The sequence below is a fragment of the Carlito syrichta genome, unplaced genomic scaffold (assembly GCF_000164805.1).
Source record: "Carlito syrichta isolate Samal-C Ts95f unplaced genomic scaffold, Tarsius_syrichta-2.0.1 Scaffold303572, whole genome shotgun sequence".
In the NCBI taxonomy this organism is placed as follows: domain Eukaryota; kingdom Metazoa; phylum Chordata; class Mammalia; order Primates; family Tarsiidae; genus Carlito; species Carlito syrichta.
In genome coordinates, this window is record NW_007247668.1 from 566,047 (window position 1) to 579,292 (window position 13,246).

General features: G+C 38.4%; 1 protein-coding gene across 4 annotated transcripts in view; it reads right to left on the reverse strand.

The window, feature by feature from the left end:
* The window catches only part of CAP2 (cyclase associated actin cytoskeleton regulatory protein 2), a 147,102-nt gene that overhangs the window by 110,455 nt on the left and 23,401 nt on the right, over positions 1–13,246 (reverse strand). For all 4 annotated transcript variants that reach the window (XM_021712657.1, XM_008058670.2, XM_021712658.1 and 1 more), the window contains exons 2-3: positions 10,588–10,709; positions 6,060–6,160 (exon numbers count right to left, since the gene is read on the reverse strand). In XM_021712657.1, coding sequence (XP_021568332.1) covers positions 6,060–6,160; positions 10,588–10,708 — 222 coding nt within the window. In that variant the 5' untranslated portion in view covers position 10,709. The remainder of the gene's footprint in view (positions 1–6,059; positions 6,161–10,587; positions 10,710–13,246) is intronic.

Here is a 13,246-nt window from a genome sequence, read left to right on the forward strand (position 1 = left end):
AGGCAGAGACAGGCCAGTGTGAAGGGGCTGAAGCCAAGACCCAGGGGGGACACAGTGCTGGAGGTCAGCATTCTCCTGGTCACCACAAAGTACAGCGGCCTTCTACTCTCCTGTCGGCTCTAGGCCTGACACAGCATCGTGATGACCTATCCTCCTATTCTGGAAAGAGGAGGGGAAGAAGGAGGCAGGTCAGTGCCATCTTGCTTCTCAATACAAAACCAGTTACCCACAGAGTGGTGGGAGACACAGCTGCCCAGTGGGTTAAAGCAGGCTTCTGCCAATGTGACAGATGGAGACTAGATTTTGGGTTCTGCCACTGAATCTTTGTGGTTTTCAACACATCACCCACATCACCTAACCTCTGTTTCCTTCTCTATGGAAGACAGAGAGACAGATGGATGGATGGAAGAAAGGAGGAAGAGAAGAAGAAAAGGGAGAAAGAGAGAAAGGAATGAAGGAAGGGATGGAGAGATGGATGGAAGGACAGAAGGAAGGAAGGAAGGAACAAGAGACAGAGAGACAGAGGGAAGGAAGGAGGGAGAAAGGAAGGAGGAGAGGGAGGGAGGGAAGGAGGAAGAGGGAGAGAAAGAGAAAAAGAAGAAAAGAAGGAAGAAAAGAGAGAAAAGCAAGGAATAAAGGGAGGGAGGAAGAAAAAAATAGAATGCAAGAAAGAAGATACATAATTGGAACTGGTGGCTTCCAAGTGCCTCCTTCTCTAAAAATTCTGTAATTCGTGGCAAAGACAGTAAGAAAGAGGATGCCTGATTTAAAGCTGGTATGAAATTCAAAGACAGAATTCTTATGTGAGTCATTTTTTTTTTTTTTGGATCTTTGCCATTTGGAGAAACTGAAAGACGTAGAGATCTTTTAGGCTAGTTGTAATAAAAATAAGTGTTCAAATTAAAACAATTAGCAGGAAACTGGAAGTTAATGGGAGGACCAACTTGGCTAAGGGCAGAGGGAAGGTGAGGAGATCTGTGTAGAATGAACTGGTTCATTGAGTCAATCCCATACTAGTGCTTCTGATAATTTTGAGAAGGCCAGAGATCCTGTATAGATCCACATTGTAACGGACCAAAAATGCAAATGGTTACTTTTTTAATGAGTACAAATTACCCACAAATATTTTCTAAAATCAAGAATTGGAAGAATATGGATACCATTAGTAAAATAAACACGCAGATATTTTTGTGTTATTTATTCCAGAGATAAAGTTGTTATTTGTTCCAGAGATAAGATCCAAATAAAGAAAGAAGTGACAACCTGTAGGACTAGGAAACACAGTCTCATGGAGGCCTAGGGGTCTTTTTGGGTGAAGAAGTCAGATATTCGTCTATACCACAGTAAAGCAAGAAGATATTTTATCTTTAGTGTTCTGTGTACCCTTTTCCTGACATGCTCCTTTCTGCTTGTTTCTCATGGTGTTTTGCCTGGCATACCTCAAGATGCTTTTTATAATGGTGATGATGCCACCCTCCTGCAACCTCTTCATTTGGAAACCAAATAGCCGCCTCACACTCTAAGGCTGAAACAACTTATGAGTCACTCGCACAGGCTGTGAGAGCCAGAAGGCCCTTAGAAATCGCATCGCCCTGCCTTGTTAAGGAACACGTTAAGGGGCTAGCTTAAGGTCATGCCGTCAAAAGTAGAGCCAGCTCTAAATCCAAACTGCCAGGGCTAGTCAGAGGAAGGAAGCCTTCGCGCTCTGCTACTCTGAACTCATTACCTCACTAGCATGGCATAAAATGAGCTAAATATTTTGTAGATGTTTAAATAAATGGTAAAGGCTGGTAACATCTAGTCTAGTGATTATGACCTATCAAAAGCGAGACTCTAATAATTATCTAATAATGTTCATCTTTTCTAAAAGTTCAGGGAACTCAAGGACATATTATGCTTTATGTGTGTTGTGTTTAGTTAAATTTTATTATCTTTTTGTTCAAATTGTGGTTCTCTCATTTTTGCTAAACAACTAATAAAAGAGTCTTTAAAATCCATTTTAATCAAGGACAGGATATAAATGTTTCAGACTTCTGTAAACATTTAAAATGTAAATTCTATAAATCTCCAAAAGGGATTTGGATTAGGAAGAATTATGATTTGTAGTTGCTTCATATGTGTCAAATCAATTTGAAATAGACCTGAGATCAGTTTCATATACCATAAATCGTAACCATAAAACAGCTTTGTTAACAAATAATCCAAAAAAATCACATTAGGCCATTTATGGATAAATGATTTCCAACCAAGGGCTTGATATTATGTAGTCCCAGTTTCTAGAGGATTCTTTCCTTTGACATTAAGGACTGTATTTACTCTAAACATCGATTATAAAATTATGCATTGTTTAATTCTTTTTTAAAAGGGGTGCAAGCTGTGTCAGTGTTCTTGGGTTGAAGAGTAATTTAAATAAGCCCTTTGGTTTAGGTTGCATACAAGAAGGCTTTACAAGATCTAATCTTTTCTAAACCTGTTACGTTCTTCGGTTCAGCAGAGCTTCCTAATTGTAGCTATTAGTTCCCCTTTTTTTGTGGTCTGTTCTGTCAATAGACTACTGAGTGTTCAGTAAATTAAGCCCAACCAGCAGTCAATACATCGAGGCAGACGTTAAATCATAGCTTGGCTGCCCTTATTCATTATTAGTATCTGTGAAACAGCTTTTAAGTACAGGCACAGGATTTAACATGATGCACATTTGTGTCATTCTCAAATTTCCATCCTGTACAATCAGGTATGTGAGGGTTTTTTTTCTAGGCAACAGGTGTGTTCTTGGAATAAAGTTCAACCCCCACTTCTGGCTTATGGGAGAGGCAGCAGCTGCAAGCTTAATGCCAATGACACATGGTTCTATAAGAGAGGGGAAAAAAATAAACTACTTGTTCAGAGTATTAAAGTAATGGGCAGATGGACCATAGCTGCCTGTGCTTTTCTTTGTGTTGTGGAGTCAGAGTCTAAACTTTCAGATGACAAGTGTTTCTGTCTTTTTTCTCTCTCTTTATTTCTTACTTGAACTGCCTTTCTTCCTTCTTTTATTACTTCTTTTCCTTCCTTTCTTTCTTGTTTTAACTAGTGAAAAACATAAATTTATTTAAGCATTACCTACACATTATTGAGAATATTCCTTCATCTGAGTTATCCTGATTATGGGCTGATGAGTTTAATATAAACCAAGTTACACTTTATAACTCACTTCGTTCTAAAAGGAATTTAAAGGAACCATGTGCTATGCAATTTGAAGACTTAGCATGCAAATCCTACATTTAAAACAATGTAAAATTAAATATACTTATTTATCGGCCCCATTGTTCTCTTGTAAAAGGCTACCTAGAATTTCTGAGACACTCCTAATGAGTTATAATGTACTGTGTAACTCAGGAGCCTAACATGGACATTACTTAATAGCAACAATAATGATACAATAATTATTGTGATAGTGTTCAAGAGAGTAAATGTTCATCAATCACTCAAGCATTTTTGGAAGTGTATTAGGGATAATAGTCCTTCATATATGTTAGCTTTCAGAAATTACCATGCCTCAAAATATAAGAAACTCAGCAATTATCTTGCTGCATACAAGGTTTTTTGTAAACAAAAACACGGAGGGCAAAAACAGACTAGAGTAGTAATGATAAAGCTGTGTGATACACTTGAAGTGGACACGTCTTAGTGCACAGACTTTTCTGGAGCTCATATTTATCAGAGCTTTTCTCTTTTGCCAAGGAGTATTTCAACAGAAATAATTAATAAAAATGAAGATTGTGAGAAGACGCTTTGTTTCAGATGTGGCAAATAAATACACTGCAATGTAATGAGATAAGCCCCAGTTTAATTACAATCTTGGAACCTTTGCTATAACCAGAGTCACCAGACCCCCTGGAAGACCGGTGCTGGGTATTGCCTGTGATGTCTCACTGAGGGAGAAGCAAAAAGAGAGTCTTTTTTGTTTTTGAGTTGGAGTCTTACTCTGTCACCCAGGCTGGAGTGCAGTGGTACACTCATGGCCACCACAGCCTCTACCTGCTGGGTTCAGGCGATCCTTCCGCTTCAGCCTTCCAAGTAGCTGGAACTACAGGCACTATGTCTGGCTAATTTTTTTTTATTTATTATAGAGATGAGGTCTCACCAAGTTGCCCAGGCTGGTCTCAAGCCTGTGGGCTCAGGCAACCCTCTCACCTCAGCCTCCCAAAGTGCTGGGATTACAGGCTTGAGCAACCAAGCCTGGTCGCGAATCTCTTTTTATTTTTATTTTTTAACCCAAAACCACAACTTTATTTCAGATTTTCTGTGAATCTATGCTGAAAATGGTTTTGCCAGGATTGTCTCACAGCTGAGAAATCTATAGCAGACAGATTTGGAATTTAATCCTCTGAGAGAAATAAATATCAGTAAAAAAGAAGAACCTGATGACAGTCTTTTTAAAAATGTTTTTAACTGGCTTGGCTATTATATTAGATGTTCACCAAATGCATGCCGACAATTATTAACCACAGGAATGGTGCTAATATTTTTAAAATATATGAAATGTGTCTACATTTGGAAGGCTAGCTTAGATATCTTTAAAAGTCTCTTCCAATCCACAGATTCTCAAATTTTGTGATTTTGCTTTTCTTCAGGCTGCACTTTAAAAGAAAATTGTGCTAAGATACACATAACATAAAATTTACTATCTTAACAATTTTTTAAGTGTGTAGCTTGGTAGTGTTAAGTATATTTACGTTGTTTTACAAACAATTTCCAGAACTTTTTCATGTTACAAAATGGAAACTCTGCACCCATTAAAAAACTTCCCAAACCCCTGCCCCCACTCCCAGCCCATCCCCTGGCAACCACCATTTTACTTTCTGTGTTTATGAATCTGACTACCCTAGGTAGGTCATATAAGTGGAATCATACTGTATTCGTCTTTATGTGTCTGGCTAATTTCACTTAGCATCATGTCCTCAAGGTTTGTCCATACTGTAGCATGTATCAGAATCTTCTTTCTTTTTTATGCCTAAAAATATTCTACTGTGTGTGTAGACCACATTTAGTTTATCTGTTGATTCACACTTAGTTTGCTTCTACCACTTAGCTATTGTCATGGATGTCTCTTGGAGACCCTGCTTTCAATTTTGGGGGTTACATATCCAGAGGTAAAATTGCTGGATCATATGACAACTCTGTTTTTAATTTTTTGAGGAGCCATCATATTATTATTCACAGTGGCTGCACCATTTTACATTTCCACCCACAGTGCACAGGGGCTCCAATTTCCCACATCCTCGCCATCACTTGTTACCTTCTGTTTTTCTGATAGTAGCCATCCTAATGAGTGTGGGGTGATAGCCTCAGGCTGCACTTTATGGAGAGAAGAAGGGTGACTGGTGACTGTGTCAGCTCAGCCAGAAGATAGATAAAAATTGCCCAAGTCTTCTGCCTGGAACCTCAACGGTTTTCCATCACAGTCAGAAAGAGAGCCAAGTCCCTTACTGTGAATGAGAAAACCCTATTGTGCTCTGACCCCCTGCTACCATTCTCCCTGGCTTTCTGCTCTGCTGAGAACATGCCACGCTTGTTCCGTCCCCTGGGCCTTTGCTCTTGCTGTTTCCTCTGCCTTGAACTCTCTTCCTCACATCACTCCAAGGCTCACTTTCCTTCTCCACTCAGAGCTCTGCTCAACCATCACTTCTTCAGATAAGCCTTTTGATCTCAAGCAACATCCTTGCTCCTGACACTCCCTCTATTTCAATATCCTGTTTTCTCATTTCTTTTGTCATACTTAAGGCTGCCTGAATTCATTTGTACATTTGTGTATATCATCTGTTTCCCAGAGTGAAGTGAAAGTTCTGTGAGGGCAGAACTTGGCCTCTCTTGCTCATCCCTACACTCTCAACTTCTAGAACAGTGCTGGGCAATACTTAGTAGGAATATTTAAATGAATAAATGCATAAAGGAATGTTTTCACCACCAACTGCTTTGCTGGAGTTAAAAAACATAAAGAAAGATCTCATCACACCATTAGAGTTGTTACAGACTGGGCTGGGTAAACCCTCCAGGCAAGAGGGGAGGAAAGTACTCACGTGAGTCTCCACATCACCAGCAAGGATCCTACTGTTCTTTAAAAACTCGGCCACCATACTGTTCATCAGTTTATCAAAGGCTTCCACGGAGGGTGCCACACCTTTGGGAGAGGAGCATTTTGTTACTTGGTAGTTTAATAAAAAGCAGACTGTCTTGTCTTGCCATTGGTAATATAGAACTTTAATATCATCAATGTTATTTTCACTAATTAATTCACTAAGTCATTCCTTTACTAAATCAAAACTTAGTAAATATTTCTCAAAGGGTTGGGAAAGCATTATCTTTCTATTTTTTATCCTCCTGCATAAAGACATTTACCTACATCATTTCATTTCATTCTCTCTGAATTCAGTGAGATAAGTAGCACCATTACAATGTACAGATGAGGAAACAGAGGAAAACAGTGACTGGGCCAAAGTTCTGTACCAAATAAAAGGCAGATCCAAAATGTAATCCAGTGGATTCATCCAAAGCCAGTGTACTTTCTTCTATAGTGACCTGCCTGGGTGCTAGAACAACCTTACAAATAGTTACCAAGATTACCCAGGGCAGTTAAAAGATAATAGTGAACTTGGGGCAAGGAGAAAAAAAAAAGCTGATTTCATTCATTCTGTTCCTTCTTCACTCCCAAGGGGGAGGGGATTCAGCCATGGTAGAGTGAAAATGCCTGCTGAGCCAATACCTGTGGAGTTTGGAGTTACCAAATTATTATAAAAGTCGAAGTGACAACTGCTCAACCGGTGTGCTCTGCATTTCTTTCTCTGCCTTTTAATTAACAGGAAAAAGAAAATCTAAGTATCTGATTTCATGTCTCTAATATTGAGAAACTCAGCATTACAGACTATTAAAATCCTAACCAAAACCTAGGATTATCTCTCTCATATTGCAGAAACATGTCCTCCATGCGCACAAAACTATAGGATATGTTTACTTCTTTTTCTCTTTTGTCTAAGTGCTCATTTCCACAGGCCCAAGGGGTTACTTATAGTTTTCTGCATCTACATTCTAACTTCTAAAGTAGGCTGTTGAAGCTGAGTTATCTTAAAGTTCACAACACAGTGTATACCAACTTCTAGAACATGAAAAGAGCACAAGCCGAAAGATTTCTCATAGATCGATTTGGAAACAGATAAACCTGTTTGTTGCTTTGGAAGAGGCCTGAGGGGGGTCTTTGCTGAATACTTAAAGTGGGAGAAAGTTTCAGAAATGTGATGGAGTCCTCTACATAGAAGAAGGTACAATGATAAAAGAGAATATTTTCCAATTTTATTTCATCACTCAGCTCTGCTCACACCCCCTGCGGGGCAGACTTGTCTGTCTCTACAGACTGCATCCTTTGAGCACCCCTTAATCAAAGGATCTGGGGCCCTGAATAGTAATACATTGAGAACAAAGATTCCAGAGGATTAAGACTGTTTATAATTTATCTTAGATGTCCTTGCACTTAGCACAGTGCTTATCACTTGGCCAAAATGCAGAAAATATTTATTCAATTGCTGATTTAAACTTACCTGTCGGGGGGGAAAAAAAAAACCACCCAACATTATAAAACATATCATAATACCAATATGATAATAGAGTAGTCCTTGATCTATGTCTATTATGTATTTGTAAAAGATTATGTTCTAAGTTTCTTTTAAAGTAAAAAAAAAAAGTTAACTTTGGTTATAATATTGTAATGATGATGTTCATATTTAAGGTGAAAGATTATTTTTAATGATTTGTTAAAAATAGAATGTCAAAAATTACCGAAGCTTATTAAGAAGAAATGGAAACGATGCTATTTAAGATTAGTAAAGTGTTTTAAGGATATCATTCAGACAATTTACTAATTACCCTACTTCATTTCAAGTAGGAAAATAAACAGCCAGTTAAGTTGTTTTAAAAGAGCTCTGCTTTAATAACTAGTTTGAAAAGATTTGCTCTATTAGAAAATATTTGTTTAAGCACCTAAATAATGTAATTATGTGCCTTCTAATTCTACATAGCCTATTCATTTTTCTAGAAAAAGTTCAGTCTATGATACCTCTTTGCACAGTGAGGTTGAAATTATTGAGTTCCCTCCCCCCCAACAATACTATACAATCTCCTGGAAACTGGATTCTGACTTTATTTTGCGTATTCACAGGCTTTATTTTATATATATATATTGTTTTTTATTATAAAATTGTGGGGTATAGTTAAGGGTTAGGTATACAAATGTGCATCGTTCAGGCACCCTTGTTAATAAGGGGTGTCTCCCCATCACAGGCTTTATATTTGTGGTCAGCAATTTAGAGAAATGTCTTTAATCACCTAATGCCAACAACATAATTAAACAAAATTACTGAAGAGAACATGAAAATCTTTTCTTACAAATAAAGTTTACTGAATCTCATATACCAACTGCATAGTTAGCAAAAAGAGGCTTATAATGAAATCATAGATGTGTTTCAGTTGGTGCGGAAAAAACTTACAGGCTCCTGGCAGCCTTCCTTTAAACAACACCCCCTTTCAATTCATCCAAAGCATTTTAATTTTCATTATGTTCAGGGGGGAAATAAACCAGCCAGCACATTTGTGCTCACACAGTAATTTTTGTCCCATGGCATGTAAGACAGGCACAGCTCCAGATATGCCTGAAATTCTAGAAGCACCAATGTAGGTCTTTCCTAGTGAGGCTTTTTCTGAAGCCCCCTCTTCTCCAAGGCTTTTTTTTTTTTTTGGCCCCCCAAAGCTTGACAGGATTCAAAATGGACCAGATAAGGAGCAAATGCACATGCAACAAAATGGAGTTGCCGTATTAAATACAGATAGCCCAGTTAAATTTGAATTTCAGATAAGCAATGAATAAATGTTTGGCATAAGCGTGTACCATGCAGTATAGTTCATGTAGTATTTGGGGCATACTTACACCCCTCAAAATGTGTTCTTTATCTGAATTTCAAATTTAATAGAGGGCTGGGCACAGTGGATAACGTCTGTAATTCCAGCACTTTGGGAGGCTGAGGAGGGAGGATTCATTGGGACCAGGAGTTTGAGACCAGCCTGGACAACATAGCGAAATCTCACTTCTATAAACAAAGCAGAAAAATTAGCCAGGCATGATGGCACATGCCTGTAGTCCCAGCTACTCAGGAAGCTGAAGCAGAAGGACAGCTTGAGCCAGGAGTTTGAGGCTGCGGTGAGCTGTGATCATGCCACTAAACTCCAGCCTGGGCAAAAGAATGAGACCCTGAATAAAAAGAAAAGAAAAGAAAAAAATAATAGAGCACTGTATTTTTCTTTGTTAAATACATTTTTGGTAAATAAGGTTTTTTTGGTCCTTAGACAAGAAGAAATTGGAAAAACTACTGTAGCTAACTTGGATAGTATGCCATATGTGGTACCCTTCCTAAGGAAGTAGTTAACCTTTTATTTTTGATCATACCATTTAAAATAATCTTTTTAAAAGTGTGGCATTAGTACCTTAGCATATAGTATTAAAAACCTATTTGGGAGGACTCATCAGAAGCCCAGGCCTTGCCTTCATGAAATATACTTAAGTAAAAAACTTCTCACATGTACTCCATGATTCTAAAATAAAATAATAAAAAATTAAAATAAAGAAATTAAATCTAAAAGAAATTATTTTAGAAAGCATATTTGATTTGAGGCTAGCTGGGTATGGTGGCTCACACTTGTAATCCTAGCACTTTGGGAGGCTGAGGCAAGGGGTTGAATCCAGGAGTTTGAGAAAGTGTACATATTTGGTTTGGAACAGGCAAAGGTAAAACAATGTGATCTGGCCACGCTATATCAAAATCATATTTGGCTTCACATCAGACTAGCTCCCTAATAAAATTAGGAAACTGTGGTTCCTAAATTTAATAACTTGCTCTCTTTAAAATTAAAATCTACAGAACGATAATGCCCCTCAATTTACATTTTAGTTAGGAACATTAGTTTCTTTTTTGATTATTACATAGATAATATATTTATTCATTGAGTGTGGAATAGCAATATGAACACTAAAAATAAAAGAATAATGACATATGGCACATGGGTTATGCTTTTAAGAGGCACGGAGGCCTTTGGAAATCTGAGGTGACAGGGATCTCTTGAAGCCAGGAGTTCGAGATCAGCCTGGGTGACACAGTGAGACTCCGTCTCTATTAAAAAAATGTTTTAAAAAAATCAGCTGTGTATGGTGGTGCATGCTTGTAATCCTAGCCACTCAGGAGACTGAGATAGGAGGATGGCTTGAGCCAGAAGTTTGATGGCATCACCGTACTCCAGCCTGGGTGACAGAACAAAACTCCATTCTCTCTTAAAAAAAAAAAAAAAGAGGCATAGATATTGATAATTTTTGTGGATCATGGGTTAAAACTTTTCTTCCTTTCTTTTTTTTAGAAACTGTCTTCCTCTGGTTAACATCTTGGTCTCACATGAAGGAAGGAGTAGGGAAGTTGAAAGAAGTAGATAGAAATGTTTCTTGAGAATAAATGATGGGAACAAAATTAGGTGACCCGAATGGAAACCAGTAATGACAACAGTTTATGGCCCTACCTCCGTTAACACCATTAACATCCCTGCAGTTCCCAGGGGGCCTGTGGGTCTCCGCAGACAGCGACTCCAGGCGGCTGACGGCTCGCTCTAGCCTTTCCACCAGTCCCTGCATGTCTGCCATTCTAGAAAAGCACAGGCACAAACAGAAGCTGTGTGAGTATCAGGAGGATTAGCAAACCAACACCACAACACATAACAGAGAGAAGGAAAATAAAAACCGCCACAAAGAAGAACAAAATCATGAACTCCGCAGCAACCTGGATGGAATTAAAGTGTATAATACTGAGTGACCTCTCACAGAAACAAAGATCTGAGTATCACATATTCTCACTCATAAGTGGACCTTGAAGAAAAGGATTGAAAGTGGCAGGAAGCTGTGGGGGTGGGGAGGTGGGATTGACAGTAGTTGATATCTGCCTGGGGAAGGGGGGGCATACCTCATCAATAAGTGTACTTGCATGGTGAATATTTGTACACCTAGCTCTGAATTGTACCCCACAATTTTAAAATAAAAATTAAAAGAGGGGAAAAACAAAAACAAAACACTCGGAAGGCCTTAATTACCTAAAGAGTATTTCTATGCCTCAGGAAAATATGTGAAATTCAAAAGGACATAAAACTTGGAACAAATATAATAGCAAATTGTACTGAGCTTACTTTCTATTCAATTCAGTGATTCTTTACAAGTAATACACAAATATTCACTCTATATGGCTCTTGAGTGCTTGCTTAGATGCTTCCTTGTTAAATGATATAATCTACGTATAGCATTTACTTAAAAGCCAGAGAATCTCAAAGTTAATATTGCCAACTCTTATTCTGCTAGCTAGTAGGAGCATATTTTAACTCTTTATAATTCTTTTTGTTAGAGTATAATTCTCTGGGGGACACTAAACCCACTGATAATCCTTATTTACTCAACTACACAAAACCAAACAATCCAGCCTAGGAGAATCATGAGTTTATGAAACTGCACATCATTTAGCAGGCAAAGAGGCCATCACTTCCAAGAGCTCATTGTTTTCCATTTACTATTAGCTTCTTTGATGCTTCTGTTGCTGAATGATTTTAAATAGTAATTATCCTAAATGGTGGGATTCCAATTCAAAATATGTAAAATGGTTATTTTTGTTTTGTAAGGCTACTGGCTATTTTTAGGCAAAATTGAGTCTTAGGTGAGGTGGATTTTGAAGACAGGCATCTTTGGCTACTCTTGGCTGGGATAGACAGGGATTGAAGCTGACTAGAGGGCTGGGATAAAAATGGGGCATCCTTCCTGCTTCTAAACGGATAATTAAATGAGTGTGCATAGGGTAAGTACCCACTAAAGTTATAAAATTATATTAAAATTATTGATCCTAGAATTTACATGTCATTAAGGCAAGCTCTGAGGAATGGAACCTAATCCAATTTGTCCAAGTTCATGAGATCCAGTTTATAGCCACTGTAACCCTGGCCACACGAACTTTGGACTGCTTTTGGCAAAATCTACCTGCTGTTCCTGAAGAGAGTGAAACATGCCTCATCTTAATCAGTGCCCGTTGCTCTTCTCACTCTTAAGAATTCTCCAAACATCATTCCGAGCAAAAGAGGAGCAGTATGCTTCTGAATCAGAGACACTGCTGCCCTAGAGCATGGGTAAATTTCATGGCTCTCAGATGTACAAATATTTTATATTTCTGCTGGGAACCAGGCAATGCATTTTTCTTTTGTATTTTGTATTCCATCAGTTTTTAGCTTAAATACAATGACAACACATCGCTGCCATATTTAAAAGCAAGGTTATACTTATCAAAACATGTGTATAGCTCTGCAATTCTGTGTCCAAATGTCAGATGGTCATCAGCTATGGATGGCAGAGTTCACTGTCTATTTTGGAAAGTCATCTCTCCTGAAACTGGCAGCAGTTACTCTTTCAAAATATGGGGCAGCATTCTCTGCACGGCTGAAATCAGCATCTAATCCTAAGGGGATTCAAAATTAGAAATTTCTCATCTATTCTTTTCCTCTCCACGTCAGAGCTGTTACTTCCATTGCAATTGAAGAAAAAAAAGGAAGAAGAAATTTAATTGAATCCTTTACGTAATATTCTTGCAAGGGAACTGGGTATCCTGTAGGTGGGTGAAGGCCATTTGAGAAATGATGAAAGCACCTCAAATCTTTTAATAGTTGCCCATCTGTTCACAGTTATCTATGTTCACTGTTACTCAACTTGCCAAATGTTACCACCACAGACCTAGCCCGCGATAGAAAAAAAAAAATGTGTTTGCTTTGTTAGCAAGTTCCCTATCCTCCAACAGAAAGGCACTCGCCACCTCCAGCAGCTCACAGATCAAGCTGTTTTGGGAAGGCCTGTTACATTTCACACTTAGGACTGCTGTCTCTAACTGTGGCTTAATCACACTCCCTGACAGGACCCAAACTCACATTATCTAATAGTGCTCCGTATGTTGAAAGACAACAGGAGTCAGCCCATGAACTGCAGGGCTGGACAGATTGGTGTGGAATGCAGTCGAAAGCAACTCAGGTGTCACTCCATGTAAAATTCCCATGAACAAGATTGAGGTCTTGCCACAGCCTCTAAAGAGGTCAAAATTAGCTCATGCAAGGAAGCTGGAAAGATGCCTATGGGTTTAAAATTTTAGAACAGTTTCTAAGA